The sequence below is a fragment of the Somniosus microcephalus genome, chromosome 19 (genome assembly GCF_052327205.1).
Source record: "Somniosus microcephalus isolate GS21.2 chromosome 19, FLI_Smic_1.0, whole genome shotgun sequence".
Taxonomy (NCBI): domain Eukaryota; kingdom Metazoa; phylum Chordata; class Chondrichthyes; order Squaliformes; family Somniosidae; genus Somniosus; species Somniosus microcephalus.
This window is the reverse complement of record NC_141005.1, coordinates 3,345,045-3,372,556: the sequence shown is the minus strand read 5'-3', so window position 1 is coordinate 3,372,556 and position 27,512 is coordinate 3,345,045. Positions and strand designations below refer to the sequence as shown.

The window sequence follows — 27,512 nt, the reverse complement described above, 5'->3', positions numbered from 1 at the left end:
AGCTACCTGTCGGATTACTTTATACCACACCTGTGATACGCCAATACCTCTCAAATACATCTCGTCTCTGTCTCAATGATATTTCCACAGCCTGGGACCAGACCAACTGCACTGATAATCCCCAATGTTGCAGTGCTTAGCACCCTCCCCTCGGAGTCAGAAGGTTGTGGGTTCAAGTACAACTCCAGAGTCTTGAGCACATAATCCAGGCCGACACTGCCAGTGCAGTACTGAGGGAGTGCTGCATTGTCGGAGGGGCAGTACCGAGGGAGTGCCGCACTGTTGGAGGGGCAGTACTGAGGGAGCGCCGCACTGTTGGAGGGGCAGTACTGAGGGAGTGCTGCATTGGTGGGGGGGCAGTAGTGAGGGAGCACTGCACTGTCGAAAGGCCAGTACTGAGGGAGTGCTGCATTGTCGGAGGGGCAGTACCGAGGGAGTGCCGCACTGTTGGAGGGGCAGTACTGAGGGAGCGCCGCACTGTTGGAGGGGCAGTACTGAGGGAGCGCCGCACTGTTGGAGGGGCAGTACTGAGGGAGCGCTGCACTGTTGGAGGGGCAGTACTGAGGATGCGCTACACTGTCCTGCACTGTTGGAGGGGCAGTACTGAGGGAGTGCTGCATTGGTGGGGGGGCAGTAGTGAGGGAGCACCGCACTGTCGAAAGGGCAGTACTGAGGGAGTGCTGCATTGTCGGAGGGGCAGTACCGAGGGAGTGCCGCACTGTTGGAGGGGCTGTACTGAGGGAGCGCTGCACTGTTGGAGGGGCAGTACTGAGGGAGTGCTGCATTGTCGGATGTGCCATCTTTCAAATGAGACATTAAACCAAGGCTCTGTCTGCCCTCTCAGGTGGACGTAAAAGATCCCATGGCACTATTTCGAAGAAGAGCAGGGGAGTTCTCCCCAGTGTCCCGGCCAATATTTATCCCTCAATCAACATCACTAAAAACAGATGATCTGGTCATTCTCACATTGCTGTTTGTGGGAGCTTGCTGTGCGCAAATTGGCTGCCGTGTTTCCCACATTACAGCAGTGACCACACTTTAAAAGTACTTCATTGGCTGTGAATAGCTTTGGGACGTCCCGAAGTGGTGAAAGGCGCTGGAGAATTGCAAATGTTTCTTTCTTTGAATCAAAGAGAATCCATGGGGTCTGGGATCAACGTTGAGGACTTCTAGGGTCATCCCCCCCTGATCGTGCCACCCCACCCCGGTGGGGGTGTTGTATTTTTGGTGCCAGCTACGAATGACCAGATTTAATGGGGGAAAAATTCAGTTGGTTTGCGCCTCCCATTAGCGCCAGCAGCTGATGCAGTAGCGCCGGGGCGAGGCGAACCCAGTAACGCACGGCAAATCCAGACCCCCATTGTGCTGCCGGTACGAGGTACCACCAGGGACTTCAATGCCAGGCAGATTGTGACGTCAGTTAATGCTCACTTGGCGCCCGATCTGCAAAATTGATTGTCGCCACTAACCTTTGCACCTCAACCAGACAGCGACAGGGAGAGCAGGCGCACAGCTGATGGAAGCTGGCTCCAGAGATGTTATTTAAAGGCATCCGCATTAATCACTCCCAGCCATCAGGGTAGGTTAGTTTCAGTGGCTTCTTGTCAGTTTCACCCAGTGTGTCAGTTTGTAGGAGTAATTTCAAGATTCTTTTTTATCAGCAGTTTTCTGGCAAGTGCAAAGTGGTTACATTTATTGTTCAAAGATTCAAACTGCTACACTTGGCAACATTAATGGGGGCTGTACTGGCCACCTCACCCTCCAGGATCTATGGCGGAGGGAGCATAGGCAGCGAGAAATACAGTGATGAGGAGGGACATCAGGGCTCTCAACAGGAGGCCTTACCCTCCGACGGTATTCCAACAGCACCTCTCCTACCTTCAATTAAGCGAGGATCAGTGTATTGGACGGCTCCACACCACCAAGGCGGTGGTCACAGAACTCTGCCACCTCCTCCAAACAGACCTCCAGCCTCTCACCAGGATGACTTAAACCTCAAGTCCCTTTTGCTCACCACATCCCCATCATACCATCCCTGTGCCGTGCCATATCACAGCGTCCTCCTGGGCCCAAAGGTGAAATGAGAGAGACCACAAAATATTGTAAACTCCATCAATAAATTTATGCATAAACATATCACACATATCGCAATCATTCTAATAACTAATGAGCCTTGTGTCTGCCATAGTTGTCATTGTGTGCAAGGTGTGAGATATGGGTGTGAGTGTTGGTAGGTAGAGATTGTTGGTGGGTGAGTGCTGGGGGTCTGGTGCTTTGGGCAGTGTGTGAAGCTTGTGGTACAGATGTAACATTTGTTGAAGCCTTCAATCACCCTGACCACCCGACTGAGGCGGATCTGCCATGAGCACACCTGCTTCAGTCCTCCGGCTCCTTCTCCTCGCTGAGGCAGCTGCACAGCCAGCAATGCTGGGAATGAGGTGCTGCAGCATCAATGAAACGCCCCTTCAAAGTACTGGGAAAAGCCTGTGGCAATGATGAGTTGCGATTAGACTGCACCCGATATTGGTCCACCCTTTGAGCGTAACACCACTGAGCCAGGCCTTTAAGACTTGAATTAGCGCCCCAATCATTTCTTTGAGCAGTGAGAATGAATTTTGCCTGCAGTTTAAAGTCACTGGGAGAGATGTTTAATGATTCAATATTGCCTGAAGTCACAGTTCCCCCCCGTGCGTGCAATCTGCACAGGGTCATGTTGATCAGGCATGAGTCTGTGCTCAGACCATCCCTATCGATCCGTCAGGATCCTGAGATCACGATGATTATAATTTGCGTCGCCGGCTCTGAATTATTGACCAGTTCAGCGCTAAGTGTGACTCTACACCCAGTCACAGTGCAGTTATACCGAGCGACACCTTAGCTTTCAAACTCCAGCCAGGGTTTAAATCTGGAATTACAGCTTCATTTGTTCAGTAATCTGTGTGTGGAATGTTGTGTTTTTTTAGTATTTGCCTCAAACAGTCTGGAGTTTTTCATCACATCACTGAAAATGTCGAGTGACATTTGTGTTACTTTTTGAACTGTGTTCCTGTCACGCTTATTTTCTTCTCTAAGAATGCAGTGTTATTATAAAGAAATGTGTAATTTAACACTGAAACATAATAATCGTAAACTTACACCATGAGTAGATTACCGTGAATAACCAATGGGTTTAGCGCCATTAAGACCACGGCCCCAAACTCCTGGGGGAGGGAGAGGGGGAGGGGGAGTGATCGAGGTGAAGTGGGGTCGGGAGGAGGTGGGTCGGGAGGAGGTGGGGGTAGGGTGGGTCGGGATCAGGTGGGTCGGGAGGAGGTGGGTCGGGAGGAGGTGGGGGTAGGGTGGGTCGGGACCAGGTGGGTCGGGAGGAGGTGGGTCGGGAGGAGGTGGATCGGGAGGAGGTGGGGGTAGGGTGGGTCGGGGGTAGGGTGGGTCGGGGGGAGGTGGGGGTAGGGTGGGTCGGGATGAGGTGGGGGTAGGGTGGGTTGGGGTAGGGTGGGGGTAGGGTGGGTCGGGGGAGGTGGGGGTAGAGTGGGGGTAGGGCGGGTCGGGGGTAGGGTGGGGGTAGGGTGGGTCGGGGGGAGGTGGGGGCAGGGTGGGTCGGGGTAGGGTGGGGGTAGGGTGGGTCGGGGGGAGGTGGGGGCAGGGTGGGTCGGGGGGAGGTGGGGGTAGGGTGGGTCGGGGGGAGGTGGGGGTAGGGTGGGTCGGGAGGAGGTGGGGGTAGGGTGGGTCGGGGGGAGGTGGGGGCAGGGTGGGTCGGGAGGAGGTGGGGGCAGGGTGGGTCGGGAGGAGGTGGGGGTAGGGTGGGTCGGGATGAGGTGGGGGTAGGATGGGTCGGGGGTAGGGTGGGGGTAGGGTGGGTCGGGGGTAGGGTGGGGGTAGGGTGGGTCGGGGGGAGGTGGGGGTAGGGTGGGTCGGGGGTAGGGTGGGGGTAGGGTGGGTCGGGAGGAGGTGGGGGCAGGGTGGGTCGGGGGGAGGTGGGGGCAGGGTGGGTCGGGATGAGGTGGGGGTAGGATGGGTCGGGGGTAGGGTGGGGGTAGGGTGGGTCGGGGGTAGGGTGGGGGTAGGGTGGGTCGGGGGGAGGTGGGGGTAGGGTGGGTCGGGATGAGGTGGGGGTAGGGTGGGTCGGGGGTAGGGTGGGGGTAGGGTGGGTCGGGGGGAGGTGGGGGCAGGGTGGGTCGGGATGAGGTGGGGGTAGGATGGGTCGGGGGTAGGGTGGGGGTAGGGTGGGTCGGGGGTAGGGTGGGGGTAGGGTGGGTCGGGGGGAGGTGGGGGTAGGGTGGGTCGGGATGAGGTGGGGGTAGGATGGGTCGGGGGTAGGGTGGGGGTAGGGTGGGTCGGGGGTAGGGTGGGGGTAGGGTGGGTCGGGGGGAGGTGGGGGTAGGGTGGGTCGGGATGAGGTGGGGGTAGGGTGGGTCGGGGGTAGGGTGGGGGTAGGGTGGGTCGGGGGTAGGGTGGGGGTAGGTTGGGTCGGGGGGAGGTGGGGGTAGGGTGGGTCGGGATGAGGTGGGGGTAGGGTGGGTCGGGGGTAGGGTGGGGGTAGGGTGGGTTGGGGTAGGGTGGGTCGGGGGAGGTGGGGGTAGAGTGGGGGTAGGGTGGGTCGGGGGTAGGGTGGGGGTAGGGTGGGTCGGGGTAGGGTGGGGGCAGGGTGGGTCGGGGTAGGGTGGGGGCAGGGTGGGTCGGGATGAGGTGGGGGTAGGGTGGGTCGGGGGGAGGAGGGGGCAGGGTGGGTCGGGAGGAGGTGGGGGCAGGGTGGGTCGGGAGGAGGTGGGGGCAGGGTGGGTCGGGGGTAGGGTGGGGGTAGGGTGGGTCGGGAGGAGGTGGGGGCAGGGTGGGTCGGGGGGAGGTGGGGGCAGGGTGGGTCGGGGGCAGGGTGGGGGTAGGGTGGGTCGGGAGGAGGTGGGGGCAGGGTGGGTCGGGAGGAGGTGGGGGTAGGGTGGGTCGGGGGGAGGTGGGGGTAGGGTGGGTCGGGGGTAGGGTGGGGGTAGGGTGGGTCGGGAGGAGGTGGGGGCAGGGTGGGTCGGGGGTAGGGTGGGGTTAGGGTGGGTCGGGAGGAGGTGGGGGCAGGGTGGGTCGGGAGGAGGTGGGGGCAGGGTGGGTTGGGACGAGGTGGGGGCAGGGTGGGTCGGGAGGAGGTGGGGGTAGGGTGGGTCGGGAGGAGGTGGGGGCAGGGTGGGTCGGGAGGAGGTGGGGGTAGGGTGGGTCGGGAGGAGGTGGGGGTAGGGTGGGTCGGGGGGAGGTGGGGGTAGGGTGGGTCGGGGGTAGGGTGGGGGTAGGGTGGGTTGGGGTAGGGTGGGTCGGGGGAGGTGGGGGTAGAGTGGGGGTAGGGTGGGTCGGGGGTAGGGTGGGGGTAGGGTGGGTCGGGGTAGGGTGGGGGCAGGGTGGGTCGGGGTAGGGTGGGGGCAGGGTGGGTCGGGATGAGGTGGGGGTAGGGTGGGTCGGGGTAGGGTGGGGGTAGGGTGGGTCGGGGGTAGGGTGGGGGTAGGGTGGGTCGGGAGGAGGTGGGGGCAGGGTGGGTCGGGAGGAGGTGGGGGCAGGGTGGGTCGGGGGTAGGGTGGGGGTAGGGTGGGTCGGGAGGAGGTGGGGGCAGGGTGGGTCGGGGGGAGGTGGGGGCAGGGTGGGTCGGGGGCAGGGTGGGGGTAGGGTGGGTCGGGAGGAGGTGGGGGCAGGGTGGGTCGGGAGGAGGTGGGGGTAGGGTGGGTCGGGGGGAGGTGGGGGTAGGGTGGGTCGGGGGTAGGGTGGGGGTAGGGTGGGTCGGGAGGAGGTGGGGGCAGGGTGGGTCGGGGGTAGGGTGGGGTTAGGGTGGGTCGGGAGGAGGTGGGGGCAGGGTGGGTCGGGAGGAGGTGGGGGCAGGGTGGGTTGGGACGAGGTGGGGGCAGGGTGGGTCGGGAGGAGGTGGGGGTAGGGTGGGTCGGGGTAGGGTGGGGGTAGGGTGGGTCGGGAGGAGGTGGGGGTAGGGTGGGTCGGGGTAGGGTGGGGGTAGGGTGGGTCGGGGGGAGGTGGGGGTAGGGTGGGTCGGGGGTAGGGTGGGGGTAGGGTGGGTCGGGGGTAGGGTGGGGGTAGGGTGGGTCGGGGGTAGGGTGGGGGTAGGGTGGGTCGGGGGTAGGGTGGGGGTAGGGTGGGTCGGGGGTAGGGTGGGGGTAGGGTGGGTCGGGGGTAGGGTGGGGGTAGGGTGGGTCGGGGGTAGGGTGGGGGTAGGGTGGGTCGGGAGGAGGTGGGGGCAGGGTGGGTCGGGGGTAGGGTGGGGTTAGGGTGGGTCGGGAGGAGGTGGGGGTAGGGTGGGTCGGGAGGAGGTGGGGGTAGGGTGGGTCGGGAGGAGGTGGGGGCAGGGTGGGTCGGGACGAGGTGGGGGTAGGGTGGGTCGGGAGGAGGTGGGGGTAGGGTGGGTCGGGGGGAGGTGGGGGTAGGGTGGGTCGGGGGGAGGTGGGGGCAGGGTGGGTCGGGAGGAGGTGGGGGTAGGGTGGGTCGGGGTAGGGTGGGGGTAGGGTGGGTCGGGAGGAGGTGGGGGTAGGGTGGGTCGGGGGTAGGGTGGGGGTAGGGTGGGTCGGGAGGAGGTGGGGGCAGGGTGGGTCGGGGGGAGGTGGGGGTAGGGTGGGTCGGGGGTAGGGTGGGGGTAGGGTGGGTCGGGAGGAGGTGGGGGCAGGGTGGGTCGGGGGGAGGTGGGGGTAGGGTGGGTCGGGGTAGGGTGGGGGTAGGGTGGGTCGGGAGGAGGTGGGGGCAGGGTGGGTCGGGAGGAGGTGGGGGTAGGGTGGGTCGGGGGTAGGGTGGGGGTAGGGTGGGTCGGGAGGAGGTGGGGGTAGGGTGGGTCGGGGTAGGGTGGGGGTAGGGTGGTTCGGGAGGAGGTGGGGGTAGGGTGGGTCGGGAGGAGGTGGGGGTAGGGTGGGTCGGGGGTAGGGTGGGGGTAGGGTGGGTCGGGGGTAGGGTGGGGGTAGGGTGGGTCGGGGGGAGGTGGGGGTAGGGTGGGTCGGGATGAGGTGGGGGTAGGGTGGGTCGGGGGTAGGGTGGGGGTAGGGTGGGTTGGGGTAGGGTGGGTCGGGGGTAGGGTGGGGGCAGGGTGGGTCGGGGTAGGGTGGGGGCAGGGTGGGTCGGGATGAGGTGGGGGTAGGGTGGGTCGGGGTAGGGTGGGGGTAGGGTGGGTCGGGAGGAGGTGGGGGCAGGGTGGGTCGGGAGGAGGTGGGGGTAGGGTGGGTCGGGGGTAGGGTGGGGGTAGGGTGGGTCGGGAGGAGGTGGGGGCAGGGTGGGTCGGGAGGAGGTGGGGGTAGGGTGGGTCGGGGGTAGGGTGGGTCGGGAGGAGGTGGGGGTAGGGTGGGTCGGGGGTAGGGTGGGGGTAGGGTGGGTCGGGGGTAGGGTGGGGGTAGGGTGGGTCGGGAGGAGGTGGGGGCAGGGTGGGTCGGGAGGAGGTGGGGGTAGAGTGGGTCGGGGGTAGGGTGGGGGTAGGGTGGGTCGGGAGGAGGTGGGGGCAGGGTGGGTCGGGAGGAGGTGGGGGTTGGGTGGGTCGGGGGCAGGGTGGGGGTAGGGTGGGTCGGGAGGAGGTGGGGGCAGGGTGGGTCGGGGGGAGGTGGGGGTAGGGTGGGTCGGGGGTAGGGTGGGTCGGGGGGAGGTGGGGGTAGGGTGGGTCGGGGGTAGGGTGGGTCGGGTGTAGGGTGGGGGTAGGGTGGGTCGGGAGGAGGTGGGGGCAGGGTGGGTCGGGAGGAGGTGGGGGCAGGGTGGGTCGGGAGGAGGTGGGGGGTAGGGTGGGTCGGGGGTAGGGTGGGGGTAGGGTGGGTCGGGAGGAGGTGGGGGCAGGGTGGGTCGGGAGGAGGTGGGGGTAGGGTGGGTCGGGGGCAGGGTGGGGGTAGGGTGGGTCGGGAGGAGGTGGGGGCAGGGTGGGTCGGGGGGAGGTGGGGGTAGGGTGGGTCGGGGGTAGGGTGGGTCGGGAGGAGGTGGGGGCAGGGTGGGTCGGGAGGAGGTGGGGGTAGGGTGGGTCGGGAGGAGGTGGGGGTAGGGTGGGTCGGGAGGAGGTGGGGGGTAGGGTGGGTCGGGGGTAGGGTGGGGGTAGGGTGGGTCGGGGGTAGGGTGGGGGTAGGGTGGGTCGGGGGTAGGGTGGGGGTAGGGTGGGTCGGGAGGAGGTGGGGGCAGGGTGGGTCGGGGGGAGGTGGGGGTAGGGTGGGTCGGGGGTAGGGTGGGTCGGGAGGAGGTGGGGGTAGGGTGGGTCGGGGGTAGGGTGGGGGTAGGGTGGGTCGGGAGGAGGTGGGGGCAGGGTGGGTCGGGAGGAGGTGGGGGGTAGGGTGGGTCGGGAGGAGGTGGGGGTAGGGTGGGTCGGGAGGAGGTGGGGGCAGGGTGGGTCGGGGGGAGGTGGGGGCAGGGTGGGTCGGGAGGAGGTGGGGGTAGGGTGGGTCGGGAGGAGGTGGGGGCAGGGTGGGTCGGGGGGGAGGTGGGGGTAGGGTGGGTCGGGGGTAGGGTGGGGGTAGGGTGGGTCGGGAGGAGGTGGGGGCAGGGTGGGTCGGGAGGAGGTGGGGGTAGGGTGGGTCGGGGTAGGGTGGGGGTAGGGTGGGTCGGGAGGAGGTGGGGGCAGGGTGGGTCGGGAGGAGGTGGGGGTAGGGTGGGTCGGGGTAGGGTGGGGGTAGGGTGGGTCGGGAGGAGGTGGGGGCAGGGTGGGTCGGGAGGAGGTGGGGGGTAGGGTGGGCAGGGGGTCGGGGTGAAGTGGGGTGGACAGGGTTCTGCTCCTGTACAGCGAGCATCTGGAATTTTTGGGTGTTTGTGTGACAGTGTTTACCAGGTGAATTTACTATTGAAGCAGTGAGAGGCTCCGTCTCCACAGGACGCGCCAACAATGCTGCCATCGCCACCCTCAGGCCAGTGAAATTAATAAATGCCCTGTTCACACTGAAGAACTGGACCCAGTTCTGTGCCTCATCCAGTGACTTCCTGCTGACAGCACGATCCAGGGCCTGACTTCCCCATCGTGATGCTGGATTTGATTCTGTCTGTTGGGCTTTGAGTGCTGGGGCTTTCACTCTAGAAAAATGTAGACTGTGGGGAGGCTCGATTGATTTAAAATAATGACGGGATCAGACTGTGTCTGTGTGAATAGGCTGTGGGGGTGGTTTTCACCGAATACTTTAGGCGCTAAAGAGGTGGCCAAGATGGGATCTTAAGCTGAAATGCAAAACGACATCTTGGTAAAGGAGTTAAATCCAGCAGTAGGAAGGCTCGTTAAACAGCTGATTGCCATTTGAAATGCCTGCTCGCCTTCAACTAACGCCCTCTCCTGACAGCGACCCACTGCTCGGGAGTAAACACGATGTTGATGTCGATACTCACCGCTTAAAGAGATACTCACCACTTAAAGGGATACTCACCACTTAAAGGGATACTCACCAGTTAAAGGGATACTCAACATTTCTTGTTCACTTGCTGCTGGAGCTGTGAAGAGAACCTTGGAAACATATCGGGAGACTTTCTGGGACACTTTGTCAAGACTTCACCAACACTCGAGCAACATTTATTCTGGAAATTCTCTGAGGACTTCACCTAAAGAGAGCGAGTGCTGAGCTACTCTACCTTGTAGGAGTCACCAGGAGAAGGGGAGTGCTTGGTCATGGGAGTCTTGCTAGGGTCCCCCTGGGTCTGGAGGAGGACTGGGAGGAGGACATGAGGCCAGGCAGAGCAGCACCAGCTGCTGCAGGAGAGCGGGACAGGAGGGCGAGGAGGGTGAGGAGGTGTCCTTCCCCCCTGTGGGTACAGGACATCCCTCCTCCTCTGGGCCTCCCCCATCAGGACCTCCAGGGCCAGGACCAGGACCTGTGCGCCATCTCTCTCGGTCCCTGAACCAACCTGCAATGTGCCACTGTGTGCCAGCCAGAGCATGCCACACCCTCAGTGGAAGTGGGTGCGAGGAGCCCACATATCCTGCTCCACCAAAACTGCATCTAATCAGCGCTTGAGTTTGAATTCTGCAACTGTCTGGTTTATTTTTTGCCTCTCTCAGGAGATTCCATGGCTGCTGGTGCATAGGGCACTCTGTGACTCAGTGAGGGGCAGTGGTGAAAGTGGGGGACAGTGGGGATTGTGGGGACAGTGGGGATTGTGGGGACAGTGGGGATTGTGGGAACAGTGGGGACAGTGGGGACAGTGGGGATTGTGGGGACAGTGGGGATTGTGGGAACAGTGGGGACAGTGGGGATTGTGGGGACAGTGGGAACAGTGGGGATTGTGGGGACAGTGGGGACAGTGGGGATTGTTGGGACAGTGGGGACAGTGGGGATTGTGGGGACAGTGGGGACTGTGGGGACAGTGGGGATTGTGGGGACAGTGGGGACAGTGGGGACAGTGGGGATTGTGGGGACAGTGGGGACAGTGGGGACAGTGGGGATTGTGGGGACAGTGGGGATTGTGGGGACAGTGGGGACAGTGGGGACAGTGGGGACTGTGGGGACAGTGGGGATTGTGGGGACAGTGGGGACAGTGGGGACAGTGGGGACTGTGGGGATTGTGGGGACAGTGGGGACAGTGGGGAGAGTGGGGATTGTGGGGACAGTGGGGACAGTGGGGACAGTGGGGATTGTGGGACAGTGGGGATTGTGGGGACAGTGGGGACAGTGGGGATTGTGGGGAGAGTGGGGAGAGTGGGGATTGTGGGGACAGTGGGAACAGTGGGGACAGTGGGGATTGTGGGGAGAGTGGGGAGAGTGGGGACAGTGGGGACAGTGGGGATTGTGGGGACAGTGGGGACAGTGGGGACTGTGGGGACTGTGGGAACAGTGGGGATTGCGGGGACAGTGGGGACAGTGGGGATTGTGGGGATAGTGGGGACAGTGGGGATTGTGGCGACAGTGGGGATTGTGGGGACAGTGGGAACAGTGGGGACAGTGGGGATTGCGGGGACAGTGGGGATTGTGGGGACAGTGGGGACAGTGGGGACAGTGGGGACAGTGGGGATTGTGGGGACAGTGGGGATTGTGGGGACAGTGGGGACTGTGGGGACAGTGGGGACTGTGGGGATAGTGGGGACAGTGGGGACTGTGGGGACAGTGGGGATTGTGGGGACAGTGGGGACAGTGGGGACAGTGGGGACTGTGGGGACAGTGGGGACAGTGGGGATTGTGGGGATTGTGGGGACAGTGGGGACTGTGGGGACAGTGGGGACTGTGGGGACAGTGGGGACAGTGGGGATAGTGGGGACAGTGGGGACTGTGGGGACAGTGGGGACAGTGGGGATAGTGGGGACAGTGGGGACAGTGGGGACAGTGGGGATTGTGGGGACAGTGGGCATTGTGGGGACAGTGGGGACAGTGGGGACTGTGGGGACAGTGGGGATTGTGGGGACAGTGGGGACAGTGGGGATTGTGGGGACAGTGGGGATAGTGGGGACAGTGGGGATTGTCGGGACAGTGGGGACAGTGGGGATTGTGGCGACAGTGGGGATTGTGCGGACAGTGGGGTTTGTGGGGACAGTGGGTGTTAAGTCCGTGAATGATTGAGACACGGACCAGCAGGAGTGAAAACAAACAAGTCTTTACTGGTGAAAGTCAATAGTGAAACTAACAAACAGAGGCTCTCTAGCGCCTTTTATACAGGGGTGGTCACTGCCGGTACTGCCGTCTGAGACCAGCTATTCTCTTAAAGGTACATACACAACAATTCCTCCCCTTTTAGATAAACAGTACATAACATTCATTTAACAACTAAATGATAACTAATTACAATCACAATCACGGTTGCTAGATACATTGGTTAAGTTTAAGCAATTATAAGTTCAGTCTTTGAGGAGGCTTCCTGATTCTGTCTGGATAACGCCTCTTTGGGGTATCAGGTTCTTCTGGCAATGTTGAGTCGAGATCCATGTCGTTGTTTGGTTCATCTGCTTCCAATATCACCGATTCTGCGGTAGCTGCAATTGGTACGTCGATCTCATTGCCAGGTGTATCAGATCGTGGTGTGGAGTTGACGTTTTCCAGTGACTCTAGAATCTGGTCAGCATGGCGTCTTACAATGCTCTCTCCAACGTCCACGGTATACATGAGAGGTCCTTGCCGTGTACAAATCGTTCCTGGCTGCCATTTCTCAGTGCGGTAGTCCTGGGCCAAAACTGGTTGACCTATCTTAAAACTCCTGGTCGGCCTTTCATTCATATTCTGAAACTGCCTGTTCTCCACATCTCTTCGGACGTTTGGCTTAACCAAATCCAAGCGGCATCGTAGTCTTCGATTGAAGAACATCATGGCTGGGGTTTGGTTGGTAACCGCATGTGTCGCATTCCGGTAGGCAATCAAGAAGTTGTCCACCTTGTGTTGTCGGGGTATATCTTCATTACACATTGCCTTGATAGCCTTCTTGAATGTTTGGACAAACCTCTCGGCCAATCCATTAGTGGCTGGATGATATGGGGCAGATGTGTAATGCTTAACACCATTGTTCTTTAAGAACCTCCGGAACTCTTCAGACACAAACTGTGGTCCATTGTCAGAGCAAATCTGTTCAGGCAGCCCATTCCTGGCGAATATGGTTCGCAAAACTGTGATAGTTTTTTCCGTGGTGGTTGAGGACATTTTTATTACCTCTGGCCACTTTGAATGTGCATCCACTGCAATTAAAAACATCGAGTCCATGAAGGGACCAGCAAAATCAATGTGCACTCGTTGCCATGGAGATGAGGGCCACTCCCATGGATGCAGAGGAGCTTGTGGTGGGGCGTTTTGGACCTTCTGGCATCCTGCACAGCTCTTGGTCATCTCTTCGATTTCTCTATCGATTCCCGGCCACCACACAAACGCTCTGGCTAAGTTCTTCATTTTTACCCCACCCAGATGACCCTCATGAAGCTCATCGAGTACTCTATCCGTCAACGTAGGTGGAATTACTACTCTGGATCCACACATCAAGGTTCCTCTGCACACTGACAGCTGTTCTCTCCTCGGCGAGAATGCTGGCAGCAGTGGTTCACCATGTGTCGGCCATCCCTTCACCGTTAAATCATAGACCCGTGATAGTGTCGGGTCATTCCGTGTTTCCTTTTCTATGTTTGCATTCGTCACAGGGAGACATTCGACTATGGTCGAGTGGAATAACTCCATTGGATCCACTGCAAGGTCTTCTTCTTCCACTGTCGGCAACGGTAGTCGTGACAATCCATCAGCATTTCCATGCTGTTTAGTTCCTTTGTACTCGATGTCATATTGGTGTGCCCCTAGGAAAAGGGACCATCTCTGCAGCCGTTGTGCTGTCATTATCGGTGCGCCCTTCTGAGGGTTGAAAATGGAGACAAGAGGTTGATGATCGGTTAGTAGAGTAAATTTTTGACTGTGCAGATAGTGATTGAACTTCTTCACCCCCCACACTAGGCTGAGGGCCTCTCTGTCAATCTGGGCGCAGTTACACTCGGCAGAAGTTAATGAGCGTGACGCAAAAGCTATCGGCCTCTCTAAACCATCAAGGAATTTATGTGACAGTACCGCCCCAATGCCGTAGGGAGACGCATCACACGCCAGCCTGATTGGCAGTGCTGGGTTGTAGTGAGCCAATACTTCCCTTGAAGTGATTAAGTCCTTACTCTTCTGAAAAGCACGCTTACAATCATCGCTCCATTTCCATGCTACCCCCGTTCGTAGCAGGGCGTTCAGTGGGTGCAGAATTGTCGACAAATTCGGCAAAAACTTATGAGAGTAATTCACCAACCCGAGGAATGACCTCAGTTGCGACACATTTTCAGGCGCTGGGGCCTTAACAACCGCTTCAATTTTGTCAGGGGACTTATGTAACCCCTCTTCATCAATCACGTGGCCACAATACGATATCTGTTTCTTAAAAAATTCGCACTTGGGGCGGTTGGCTCGCAGCCCATGTTCCCGTAGTCTAGTGAGCACCTGTTCTAGGTTGTTAAGGTGTTCACTGTCATCTTCACCTGTTACAAGGATGTCGTCCAAGTAACACTGAGTCCCCGGAATCCCTTGCAGGACTTGTTCCATCGCTCTTTGCCATATCGCCGGAGCCAATGCTACTCCGAATACCAATCGATGATACTGGTAAAGACCTTTGTGAGTGTTTATCGTGAGATACTTCCTAGAGGACTCTTCAACCTCCATCTGCAAATATGCTTGTGCTAGGTCAATTTTTGTAAAACGCTTCCCTCCAGACAGTGAGGCGAAGATGTCTTCTATCCTTGGAAGAGGATATTGTACTGTGTGAAGGACAGGGTTCACCGTCACCTTGAAATCCCCACAGATGCGAATCTTCCTTGGCTCTCCGGACTTATTGCTTAACGTTTTCTTCATGACAGGAACGATGGGTGTCGCCCACTCGCTCCAGTCGACCTTAGACAACACGCCCGCCTTCTCCAGATTCTCCAGCTCTGCCTCGACGGCTGGGCGAATTGCATATGGTACCGGTCTTGCTTTGAAAAACTTGGGAACTGCAATCTCTTCTATTTTTATCGAGGCGGTTACGCCTTTAAGCGTGCCCAGTTCTTGTTGAAATACCTCTTTGGCGTTAGCTAAGATTGTTGACAATCGTCCAGGAGTGACGTCTTCATCTTTTTTACCGTCCACCATCATTGCATGAATGGAATGCCAATCTAAGTTTATCTTCCTGATCCATTCCCATCCCAATAACGGTGGTCCACCATTTGGCAGTATGTAGAGATACAATTTCCGTATTTTCTTGCCATTGTATTCGACAGGCACCCTTATTTTTCCTCTGGGGTATACTTTTTGCCCCGTATACGTCGTCAAGACGATGGATGTCTCTCTCAAGGGTATGTGTGAAAATAGCCGCTCGTAGTCTCGTCGATTCATGACGGTTAGCGCTGATCCTGTATCCAATTCCATTTTAACTTGGGACCCTGCTATCGTGAGGGTGACCCAAATGGTTCGGTGATCCTCTTTTGCGATTACATTGTGAAGTTTGAGACAGCTTAGTCTCCTGTTTCCGGATTCACTATCGCTCATCTGGTCTTCGGAACTACTGTCCGTCATCTTTTGTACTTTCTTGTACGGTTCCTTAGTAGCCTTTTTGTTGTCGCTGGTCTTCTTCCCAGACCTGCAAACTCGTGCAATGTGTCCAATCTTCCCGCATTGTCTGCATATTTTGTCTTTGGACCAGCAGTCCTTCTGGTCATGGTTAGTTCTGCCGCAGCGATAACATTTTGCAAATCCCCGTGTCATTTCGTGGGTGCCGTATTCCTGTGGTTTTTGTTGAATTTCTGCAGCTCCCCTGGCTGCTGCTTCATACGATGCTGCCACGCTGAAAGCCTTATCTAGCGTCAGCTCTTTTTCTGAGAGTAACTTCTTCTGTGTTCCTTCACTCAGGAGTCCACAGACAAATTTGTCCCGTAGGGTATCTGCCAGTCCTGCTCTGAACTGGCAGTGCTTTGATAGCTTGCGTAGTTCTGTAAGATACTCAGCATTGCTCTCATCTTTGTGCTGAGTTCTCCTGTGGAATTTAAATCTTTCTGCTATCAACAGCGGTGCAGGGTTTAAGTGTTCCTGTAGGACAGCAACAATTTCATTAAAAGTCTTTGCCTTCGGTTTGGCTGGAGTAATCAGGTCCCGCAATAGGCCGTACGTTCTAGCGCCCATTAAGTTTAGCAATATCGATGCCTTTTTCCCCTCCGCTATTTCGTTTGCCTCGAAATATACCTCGACTCTTTCCACATACGTGGTCCAGTCCTATTATCAAAAGCAGTGTTACAGCCAGTCTTCGGCATCTTGCAAATCTAAAATGGCGCCTCCCGCGCTTTGCCTTCTTCCCCGCTGTTGTTAGCGCTGCTTTCCACGGTTTCTTGCGCGTTAAATATTGATTCTTTTTCTTTTATTATTTTCCCGTCGTGGAGCGGACCCTCTGGGACACTTCCCTCCCTCTTCTTAGGTCCGAACGCTGCCCGGCTTCGAAGCACCGGCCGCGCCCTGTGTGCTCCACCCTCTCTCTCTCTCTTTGCTTCCCAACTCGCTGCCAGGCCCCGTTGAAAAGCCACCCGATCGAGCTTCAGCCCGCCGCAGCCCAGGAAGGATCAGAGCACTACCTGCCACCAGCCCGATTAGCTGGGAAACCACAGACCGAGGAACCCAGCCTGGCTCTGGACAGTCTCTCCTGCAAGTTTTCAAACCGATGATTGACGGTCGACGCCCGTTTCCCGAGTTTCTTTGGACTCTATTTTTTTTTTCTTTCTTCTGGCTCCGACCTTCAACAACGTCGTCTGAGGTGCTGCCGAGTTGCAGGTAAGTTCGTTTCTTACTCGTCGTCAGTGTTAAGTCTGTGAATGATTGAGACATGGACCAGCAGGAGTGAAAACAAACAAGTCTTTACTGGTAGAAGTCAATAGTGAAACTAACAAACAGAGGCTCTCTAGCGCCGTTTATGCAGGGGTGGTCACTGCCGGTACTGCAGTCTGAGACCGTTATTCTCTTAAAGGTACATACACAACAGTGGGGACAGTGGGGAATGTAGGGACAGTGGGGAATATTGGGACAGTGGGGACAGTGGGGATTGTGGAGGCAGTGGGGATTGTGGGGACAGTGGGGACAGTGGGGACAGTGCGGACAGTGGGGACAGTGGGGATTGTGGGGACAGTGGGGATTGTGGGGACAGTGGGGATTGTGGGGCAGTGGGAACAGTGGGGATTGTGGGGACAGTGGGGACAGTGGGGACAGTGGGGATAGTGGGGACAGTGGGGACAGTGGGGACTGTGGGGACAGTGGGGACAGTGGGGATTGTGGGGACAGTGGGCATTGTGGGGACAGTGGGGACAGTGGGCATTGTGGGGACAGTGGGGACAGTGGGGATTGTCGGGACAGTGGGGACAGTGGGGATTGTGGGGACAGTGGGGATAGTGGGGATTGTGGGGATTGTGGGGATTGTGGGGACAGTGGGGACAGTGGGGATTGTCGGGACAGTGGGGACAGTGGGGATTGTGGGGACAGTGGGGACAGTGGGGATTGTGGGGACAGTGGGGATTGTGGGGACAGTGGGGACAGTGGGGATTGTGGCGACAGTGGGGATTGTGGGGACAGTGGGGACAGTGGGGATTGTCGGGACAGTGGGGACAGTGGGGATTGTGGGGACAGTGGGGACAGTGGGGATTGTGGCGACAGTGGGGATTGTAGGGACAGTGGGGAATATTGGGACAGTGGGGACAGTGGGGATTGTGGGGACAGTGGGGATTGTGGGGACAGTGGGGACAGTGGTGACAGTGTGGACAGTGGGGATTGTGGGGACAGTGGGGATTGTGGGGACAGTGGGGACAGTGGGGATTGTGGCGACAGTGGGGATTGTGGGGACAGTGGGGACAGTGGGGATTGTGGGGACAGTGGGGATTGTGGGGACAGTGGGGACAGTGGTGACAGTGTGGACAGTGGGGATTGTGGGGACAGTGGGGATTGTGGGGACAGTGGCGACAGTGGGGATTGTGGGGACAGTGGGGTTTGTGGGGACAGTGGGGACAGTGGGGATTGTAGGGACAGTGGGGAATATTGGGACAGTGGGGATTGTGGGGACAGTGGGGATTGTGGGGACAGTGGGGACAGTGGGGACAGTGTGGACAGTGGGGATTGTGGGGACAGTGGGGATTGTGGGGACAGTGGGGATTGTGGGGACAGTGGGGACTGTGGGGACAGAGGGGACAGTGGGGACAGTGGGGATTGTGGGGACAGTGGGGACTGTGGGGACAGTGGGGACAGTGGGGACAGTGGGGATTGTGGGGACAGTGGGGACAGTGGGGACTGTGGGGACAGTGGGGACTGTGGGGACAGTGGGGACAGTGGGGACAGTGGGGATTGTGGGGCAGTGGGAACAGTGGGGACAGTGGGGACAGTGGGGACTGTGGGGACAGTGGGGACAGTGGGGGCAGTGGGGACAGTGGGGATTGTGGGGACAGTGGGGATTGTGGGCATTGTGGAGACAGTGGGGACAGTGGGGATTGTGGGTGTTAGATCTGTGATTCTGAGAGTATGACGTTTTTCAATAACTACACGGATGCTGTAACTTAACAATCAACAGTTGTTTACTGGAGTAGGGTAGTCTCAAGACTGGGGGTACAGAGGCATGCTCAAGGCTTATATAAAGGTGTGGTCACTGCCGGTACTACAGTATACAGGATCTGTAAAAGTAGTTCTCTCTTAAAGGTACATACACTACAATTCCTCCCCTTTTAGATTAGCAGTACCCATAATATTGAAATAACAATTAACACTTTAACATGTACATTAAACAACAATCGTCCATTTATAGATTCAGTCTTTGGGGCGGCTTCCTGATCCTTTCGGGATAGCGCCTTTCCTGAGGTTCTTGTTCTTGGTGCGGAGGCGAGTCTGGCCCCTTTTCGTCGGTTAGTTCATCGGTTTCCACTGCTACTGGTTCTGAGGTAGAGGCTACCGGTATGTCGGGTTCATCCCCAGCTACACGAGACATGGGGTTGACTCGTTCCTGTGACGCTAAGATCTGATCGACGTGGCGTCTCACAATGTTCTCCCCGACATCCACTGTGTACATTAATGGCCCCTGCCTTGTGCATATTGTTCCGGGTTGCCATTTCTCTGTTCGGTAGTCACGGGCTAAGACTGGTTGTCCTACGTTGAAGCTACTTGTCGGCTTCTCATTGATGTGCTGGAATTGTTTATCCTCAACATTTCTTCGCACATTTGGTCTGAGCAAATCCAGACGAGATCTCAACCTTCGGTTAAAGAACATCATGACCGGGGTCTGGTTGATAACTGCAAGTGTCGCATTTCGGTAGGCTAAGAAATTGTCCACCTTATGCTGTAGTGGAATTTCATCATCGCACATGGCCTTGATCGCCTTTTTAAAGGTTTGTACGAACCTCTCAGCCAATCCATTTGTGGCTGGATGATACGGGGCGGATGTGTAATGCCTTACCCCATTCCTTCTCATAAATTTCCGAAACTCTTCGGACACAAACTGTGGTCCATTATCAGAGCAAATCTGCTCTGGCAAATATGGTCCGTAGGACTGCAATCGTTTTCTCTGTCGTGGTTGAGGACATTTTTATCACCTCAGATCATTTTGAATGAGTATCCACTGCTATTAAGAACATTGAGTCCATGAATGGACCAGCAAAATCAATATGCACCCGTTGCCATGGAGAGGAGGGCCACTCCCATGGGTGTAGAGGGGCATGTGGTGGTGCATTTTGGACGTTCTGGCATCCTGAGCAGCTCTTTGTCAGGTCCTCGATTTGTTGATCGATTCCCGGCCACCACACATAAGCCCTAGCAAGGCTTTTCATTTTTACTCCCCCCAGATGACCTTCATGAAGTTCATTTAGCACTCTCTCCCTTAACTTGGGTGGAATCTCCACTCTGGATCCACACATCACTGTCCCCTGGCATACTGACAGCTGTTCTCTTCTGGATGAGAATGCTGGCAACAGTGAGTCGCCATGTGTTGGCCATCCCCTCACCGTCAAATCATATACCCGAGACAGCGTCGGATCATTGCGGGTCTCCTTCTCTACATCCGCGTTCGTTACTGGCAAGCGTTCAATTATTGACGAATAAAATATCTCGATAGGGTCCACTGCTGGTGCTTCCTCCACAGTAGGCAGTAGCAGGCGTGATAGCCCATCAGCGTTTCCATGCTGTTTCGTGCCTTTCTATTCTATTTCATATTGATTCGCCCCTAGAAACAGGGACCATCTTTGTAACCGTTGTGCAGTCATTACTGGAACGCCCTTCTTAGGATTAAAGGTGGAGACAAGTGGTTGGTGGTCAGTCAGCAAGGTGAACTTCTGCCCATGCAGATAGTCGTTGAATTTTTTTACTCCCCATACTAGGCTGAGGGCCTCCCTGTCAATCTGGGTGTAGTTGCACTCGGCTGAGGTTAGTGACCGAGACGCAAAGGCTACTGGCCTCTCCAACCCATCTGGGAATTTGTGCGACAGCACCGCTCCAATACCATAGGGTGATGCATCACATGCCAAACGAATTGGTAGTGCTGGGTTGAAATGGGCCAACACCTCTTTTGATGTGATCAATTCTTTGCACTTCTGGAAAGCTCGTCTACGTTCGTCATTCCACTTCCATGGTACCCCTGTTGGCAGTAGGGTGTTCAGTGGGTGTAATACCGTAGACAAATTTGGTAAGAACTTATGGTAGTAGTTTACCAGCCCGAGGAACGACCTCAGTTGTGACACATTTTCTGGTGCTGGAGCCTTGACTACTGCCTCAATCTTTTCAGGGGACTTATGTAACCCCTCTTCATCGATGACGTGGCCACAATACGAGATCTGCTTCTGGAAAAACTCGCACTTGTGGTGATTAGCTCGTAGCCCATATTCCTTTAATCTGGTGAGCACCTTCTCCAAGTTGGCGAGGTGATCACTGTCATTTTCGCCCGTGACCAGGATGTGATCCAAATAACACTGGGTCCCTGGAATCCCTTGCAGGACTTGATCCATCACCCTTTGCCAAATAGCCGGAGCCGATGCTATTCCGAACACCAGCCGGTTGTATTGGTAGAGGCCTTTATGAGTGTTGATCGTGAGGTATTGTTTCGAGGATTCTTCTACTTCCATTTGCAAGTACGCCTGGGCTAGATCAATTTTGGTGAAGCGTTTACCTCCAGATAGCGAGGTGAAAATATCCTCAATTCGTTGAAGCGGATATTGTACCGTGTGAAGGACTGGGTTCACTGTCACCTTAAAATCCCCACAGATGCGGACCTTCTTTGGTTCCCCAGGCGTATTACTCAACGACCTCTTCATTACAGGAACGATGGGTGTAGCCCACTCGCTCCAGTCTACTTTGGACAGTACTCCTGAACGTTCCAACCCTTCCAGCTCTGCTTCGACGGCTGATCTGATCGCATAAGGCACTGGTCTGGCCTTAAGAAACTTTGGGCTTGCATTTTCCTCTATTTTAATCGTTGCTGTTATGCCTTTTAGTGTTCCGAGTCCCTTCTTGAACACTTCTTTTGCATCAGTTAGCATTTTTGACAGTCGCCCAGGTGTGACGTCGTCATCCTTTTTGGCCTCAACCTTCAGTGCCTGTATGGAATGCCAATCTAATTGTATCTTCCGGATCCATTCACGTCCTAGCAGTGGTGGTCCTCCATCTGGCAATACATTTAAGTCCATTTTAGGTATTTCCTGGCCTTTGTATATCACTTTCACCCTTATTTTTCCTTTGGGGTAGACTTTTTGCCCCGTGTACGTCTTCAAGACAATCTCTGTAGCTTTCAAGGGTATGTGTGAAAATAGCCGCTTGTAGTCCCTTTGGTTTATGACTGTTAGGGCTGATCCTGTGTCCAATTTTATTTTCACTTGGACTCCGTCTATCTTGAGTGTAACCCAGATAGTCTGGTGATTCTCCATTTTGGTTACCTTATTTAGTTTCAGACAACCCAGCTCCTTGCTTCCGGAGTCTGTATCACTTTTCTGTTCGTCTGAACTACTGTCCATCACCTTATGTACCTGTTTGTACTTCTCCTGTGGACATTTCTTGCTGTTGGTTTTCTTCCCAGACCTGCAGACTCTTGCTATGTGTCCTGCTTTTCCACACTGTCTGCACACTTGGTCCTTGAACCAACAATCCTTCTGGTCGTGTGTTGTTCTGCCGCAGCGATAACACTTCCCTGTTCCATAGGACATTTCATTGGTGCCATATTCTTGCGGTCTCCGTTGTATCTCAGCAGCGCCCCTTGCGGCTGCTTCGTGTGATACTGCCATACTGAAAGCCTTGTCCAGCGTAAGATCCTTTTCTGATAGAAGCCGTTTCTGGGTTCCTTCACTTTGAAGCCCAAACACAAACTTGTCCCTTAATGTATCTGCTAGTCCCACTCCAAACTGGCAGTGTTTCGATAGCTTGCGCAGTTCCGCTAAGTACTCAGCATTGCTTTCGTCTTTGTGTTGGTTCCTTTTATGGAACTTAAATCGTTCTGCTATCAGCAGCGGTGTGGGGTTTAAGTGGTCCTGTAGGATTTCTACTATGCTTTCGAAATTCTTATTCACGGGCTTCTCTGGGGTTATTAGGTTTCGCAGTAACCCATAAGTTTTTGCACCCATGGATTTTAACAAAACCAGTGCTTTCCTAGCATCTGGCACTTCATTCGCCCTGCAGTACTCCTCAATACGTTCCACATATGTCACCCAATCTTCGACTTCATTGTCGAACGTAGAGATACTGCCACTCTTCGGCATCCCTGGGTGTGATTTACCTGTCAAAGATGGCGTCTCCTGCGCTCTCCCTTCTTCTCCGCTGGCACAAAATGGCGTCTCCCGCGCTTTCCTTTCTTTCCGCGCTCGCCCTTCTTCTCCGCCGCAGCTTCTAAAAATGGCGTCTCCCGCGCTCTTCCTTCTTCTCCGCGGCTCAATGGCGTCTCCCCGCTCTCCCTTCTTCTCCCCGCGGACACTGTTTAGCCCTTGAGCCCTGGCTGTGCTCTGCGCGTTTTCTTTTCTGTGCGCCTTTCCTGTTTCCGCCGCTCGGTCCTGAACCTGGCTGCTGCTTTACCCTCTCTCTCTCCGTTTTGTTTTTCCTCGACGCCACTCAGTTTTCAACCCCCGGCTGCGCCCTGTGCGCTTCACCCTCTATCTTACCCCGTCGACGCTGCTTGGCTTTTTCTCTGCCGTCGGTTGGCTCCAGCCGCCGCTGTCCGGGAAGGGTCTGCGCTGTACCTGTCGTCAGTCTGTTGCTGATCTATGCCCCTCATAATTGTGTACACCTCAATCCGGTCCCCCCTCAGCCTTCTCTGCTCTAAGGAAAACAACCCCAGCCTGTCCAGTCTCTCTTCATAGCTGAAGCGCTCCAGCCCAGGTAAAATCCTGGTGAATCTCCTCTGCACCCTCTCCAATGCAATCACATCCTTCTTATAGGCCAATTCATTAAATATATTCAAGAAGGAGTTGGATATATTTCTTAAGGCTAAAGGGATCAAGGGATATGGGGCGAAAGCAGGGACAAGGTACTGAATTTGGATGATCAGCCATGATCTCATTGAATGGCGGAGCAGGCTTGAGAGGCCGAATGGCCTACTCCTGCTCCTATCTTCTATGTTTCTATATAGTGTGGCGACCAGAATTGCACACAGTATTCCAGCTCCGGCCTAACTAGCGTTTTGTACAGCTCCAGTATAACATCCCTGCTCTTATATTCTATGCCTCGGCTAATGAAGGCAAGTATCCCATATGCCTTTTTAACCACCTTATCTACCTGTCTTGCTGCCTTCAGGGATCTATGTACATGCACACCAAGGTCCCTCTGATCTTCTGTCCTTCCTAGGGTCCTACCATTCATTGTGTATTCCCTTGCCTTGTTAGTCCTCCCAAAATGCATCACCTCACACTTTTCAGGGTTAAATTCCATTTGCCACTGTTCTGCCCATCTAACCATCCGGTCTATATCGTCCTTTAGCCTGAGGCTTCCCTCCTCGCTATTTACCACTCCACCAATTTTCGTGTCATCTGCGAACTTACTGATCATACCTCCTACATTCATATCTAAATCATAAATAACAGCAAGGGACCCAGCAACACAGGCTTCCAGTCACAAAAACGACCTTCGACCATCACCCTCTGCCTCCTGCCACGAAGCCAATTTTGGATCCAATGTGCCAAATTGCCTTGGATCCCATGGGCTCTTACCTTCTTGACCAGTCTCCCATGTGGGACTTTGTCAAAAGCCTTACTGAAGTCCATGTAGACTACATCAACTGCACTAGAGAACTGGTTGGCGGACAGAAAGCAAAGAGTGGCAGGCAGTGACTAGTGCGGTACCGCAAGGATCGGTCCTAGGACCCCAGCTGTTCACAATATATATTAATGATCTGGACGAGGGAATTGGATGTAATATCTCCAAATTTGCAGACGACACAAAGCTGGGTGGGAGGGTATGCTGTGAGGAGGATGTCATGAAACTCCAGTACGATTTGGACAGGTTGGGTGATTGGGCAGAAACCTGGCAAATGCACTATAATGTGGATAAATGTGAGGTTATCCACTTTGGTGGCAAAACCAGGAAGGCAGATTATTATTTGAATGGCAATAGATTGGGAGAAGGGGAAGTGCAAAGAGACCTGGGTGTTCTTGTGCACCAGTCGCTGAAGGTAAGCATGCAGGTGCAGCAGGCGGTTAAGAAGGCAAATGGTATGTTGGCCTTCGTAGCAAGAGGGTTCGAGTACAAGAACAAGGATGTCTTGCTGCAGTTGTACAGGGCCTTGGTGAGACCGCACCTTGAGTATTGTGTGCAATTTTGGTCACCTTACCTGAGGAAGGACGTTCTTGCCATGGAGGGAGTGCAGCGAAGATTCACCAGGCTGATACCTGGGATGGCAGGAATGATGTACGAGGAGAGATTGTGTCAATTGGGCTTATACTCACTGGAGTTTAGAAGATTGAGAGGGGGTCTTATCGAAACCTATAAAATTCTGTCAGGTCTGGACAGACTAGATGCAGAAAGGATGTTTCTGATGGCCGGGGAGTCCAGAACCGGGGTCATAGTCTAAGGATAAGGGGTAAGCCATTTAGGACTGAAATGAGGAGGAATTTCTTCACCCAGAGAGTGGTGAACCTGTGGAATTCTCTGCCACAGAGGGCGGTGGAGGCCAGTTCATTAAATATATTCAAGAAAGAGTTGGATATATTTCTTGAGGCTAAAGGGATCAAGGGATATGGGGAGAAGGCAGGGACAAGGTACTGAATTTGGATGATCAGCCATGATCTCATTGAATGGCGGAGCAGGCTCGAAGGGCCGAATGGCCTACTCCTGCTCCTATCTTCTATGTTTCTATGTTTCTATGTAGACTACATCAACTGCACTACCCTCATCCACACACCCAGTCACCCCCTCAAAAAATTCAATCAAATTGGTCAGGCATGATCTCCCCCTGACAAAGCCATGCTGACTATCCCTGATTAATCCTGGCCTCTCCAAGTGGAGACGAATTCTATCCCTCAGAATTTTTTCCAATAATTTCCCTACCACTGATGTTCGGCTCACTGGCCTGCAATTCCCTGGTTTATCCCTACTACCCTTCTTGAATAATGGTACTACGTTAGCTGTTCTGCAGTCCTCTGGCACCTCCCCTGTGGCCAGAGAGGTTCTGAAAATTTGTGTCAGAGCCCCTGCAATCTCCTCCCTTGCCTCACACAGCAGCCTGGGATACATCTCGTCTGGGCCTGGGGATTTATCCACTTTTAAGCCTGCTAAAACCGCTAGTACCTCCTCCCTCTCAATACTAATTCGTTCAAGTATATCACAATCCCCCTGCCTGATTTCTATACCTACATCGTCCTTCTCCATAGCGAACACAGATGCAAAATATTCATTTAAAACCTCACCTACATCTTCCGGCTCTACACACAGATTGTCACTTTGGCCCCTAATGGGCCCGACTCTTTCCCTGGTTATCCTCTTGCCCTTAATACACTCATAAAACACCTTGGGATTTTCCTTTATTTTGCCCGCCAGTGCTTTTTCATGCCACCTCTTCGCTCTCCTAATTTCTTTTTTAAGTACCCCCCCTGCACTTTCTATACTCCTCTAGGACTTCCACTGTTTTTAGTCCTTTGTATCTGCCAAAAGCCTCCCTTTTTTTCCTAATCCAATCTTGTATATCCCTTGACATCCAGGGTTCCCTGGGTTTGTTGGTCCCACCCTTGACCTTTACGGGAACATGTTGGCGTTGTACTCTCTCTATTTCCTTTCTGAATGACTCCCACTGCTCTGATGTGGATTTTCCGACAAGTAGTTGATCCCAGTCCACTTTGGTCAGATCCTGCCTTATCATATTAAAATCGTCCTTCCCCCAATTTAAACCTTTATTTCCGATCCATCTTTGTCCTTTTCCATGACTACCTTAAATCTCACCGAATTATGGTCACTGTCACCAAAATGCTCTCCTACTGCCACTTCTACCACTTGCCCGGCTACATTCCCTAGAATTAGGTCCAGTACCGCCCCCTCTCTTGTAGGACTTTCTACATACTGGCTCAAAAAGCTCTCCTGGATGCACTTTAAGAATTCCGCACCCTCTAAGCCTTTCACACTCTGACTATCCCAGTTAATATTGGGGAAGTTGAAATCCCCTACTATTATTACCCTATTATTTCTACACTTCTCTGAGATTTGCCTATATATCTGTTCCTCTATCTCCTCCTGACTGTTTGGGGGCCTATAGTACACTTCCAGCAAAGTGCTTTCCCCCTTTTTGTTTTTAAGTTCTACCCATATGGCCTCATTAGAGGAACCTGCTAAGATATCATCCCTCCTTACTGCAGTAATTGACTCCTTGATTAATATTGCGACACCCCCTCCTCTTTTACACCCCCCTCTGTCTCGCCTGAAGATTCTATACCCCGGAATGTTGAGCTGCCAGTCCTGCCCCTCCCTCATGTGTCTGATAGCAACAATATCATACTCCCATGTGTTCATCAACACCTTCAATTCATCTGCCTTACTCGCAAGATTCCTTGCATTAAAATAAATGCCATCCAGCCTTGCCATACTCCCTTGTGCTGTTGCATATTTGCTCTGCCTTCCAGGCTGACTTGTTTTTTCCTCTATATTTGGCTGTGCATCACCCCCTACTATAGCTCCACTCCGTATCCCATCCCCCTGCCATATCCCATCCCCCTGCCAAGTTAGTTAGTTACCTTGCAAAGTGCCGAACCTCGTGACTACCCCAGTAGTTTAGTGTGAGGAATTTCTGCATTTCCAACTATATATTTTCTTAAAACCAACTAATTTCAGCCGAGACTTTGGGGCCATTGTGTAGCCGGGAATGTTTCCCCCAAGATGGTTCTTCCTGCTCACACAGTTAAGTCTGGTTCAAAAATTGTAAAATTATTTTGCTGTCAAAATATAAATTGACTTGTGTTCATTTCTCGTTTCTCAAACACTGAGCTTTTCACAGAAACTGTTGGTGAGAGGAGGTTTGTTATCCAGGATTTAAAGGAATCATTAGCATTTACGTGTGAAAATATGAGACAGGTTGTTATTACAGGTTAGGGGGTCTCACAGATGGAATAAGATTAATTTTTTTAAATAAATTCTAACACAGCTTGAATTTCAATGAAGTTTATTTTTCTCTTTCATAAATAAACCTCACAAATCTAATGAATAGTTCAACAGCTTTAGAAAATAATTGATCAGAATCTGCAGCTGTTGGCTGTTAATGTAATTCACAGCTGTCTTTGCCTTGTACCAGTGAGAGGAGTGAGTTCATTACACACCAGCCATCGAGATCAGCGACAGCCAGCTGTAATCAATCGCTCGACTTCTCTTCGCCCATGTCCTGATTATAGTGCCTTTGTTACTGCCATTAACGTTTAGAGACGATCTAATCAACTGTAGACTCTCCTCATAATCTGATAAAGTCTGAATGTTAACTTCTCACAATGATGCTTGACTCCTCGGAGAATTATATTCCCTCTGCTTCTTTTCACTGTCCTTCCTCCTTTAAAAGCCGGTATCATCACCCCCATTCTCTCCAATTCCTGCACTACCTCCAACCAGCTCTGTCTCCAAATCCTTGAAATGATCATTCCCACTCAACAACATACTCACCTCATCCACTATCCCCTTCAATCTGGT

The 27,512-nt window shown here is 54.8% G+C and overlaps 1 protein-coding gene across 1 annotated transcript; it reads right to left on the bottom strand.

The window, feature by feature from the left end:
• Nucleotides 1-9,372: 9,372 nt before the first annotated feature.
• LOC147103492 (uncharacterized) lies at nucleotides 9,373-11,356 on the bottom strand (the record flags this gene model as incomplete). Its single annotated transcript, XM_085962166.1, has 3 exons — nucleotides 9,373-9,402; nucleotides 10,110-10,550; nucleotides 10,874-11,356. Coding segments are annotated over 3 exons (954 nt in total), but the record flags the coding sequence as incomplete, so codon positions are not given.
• Nucleotides 11,357-27,512: the final 16,156 nt, after the last annotated feature.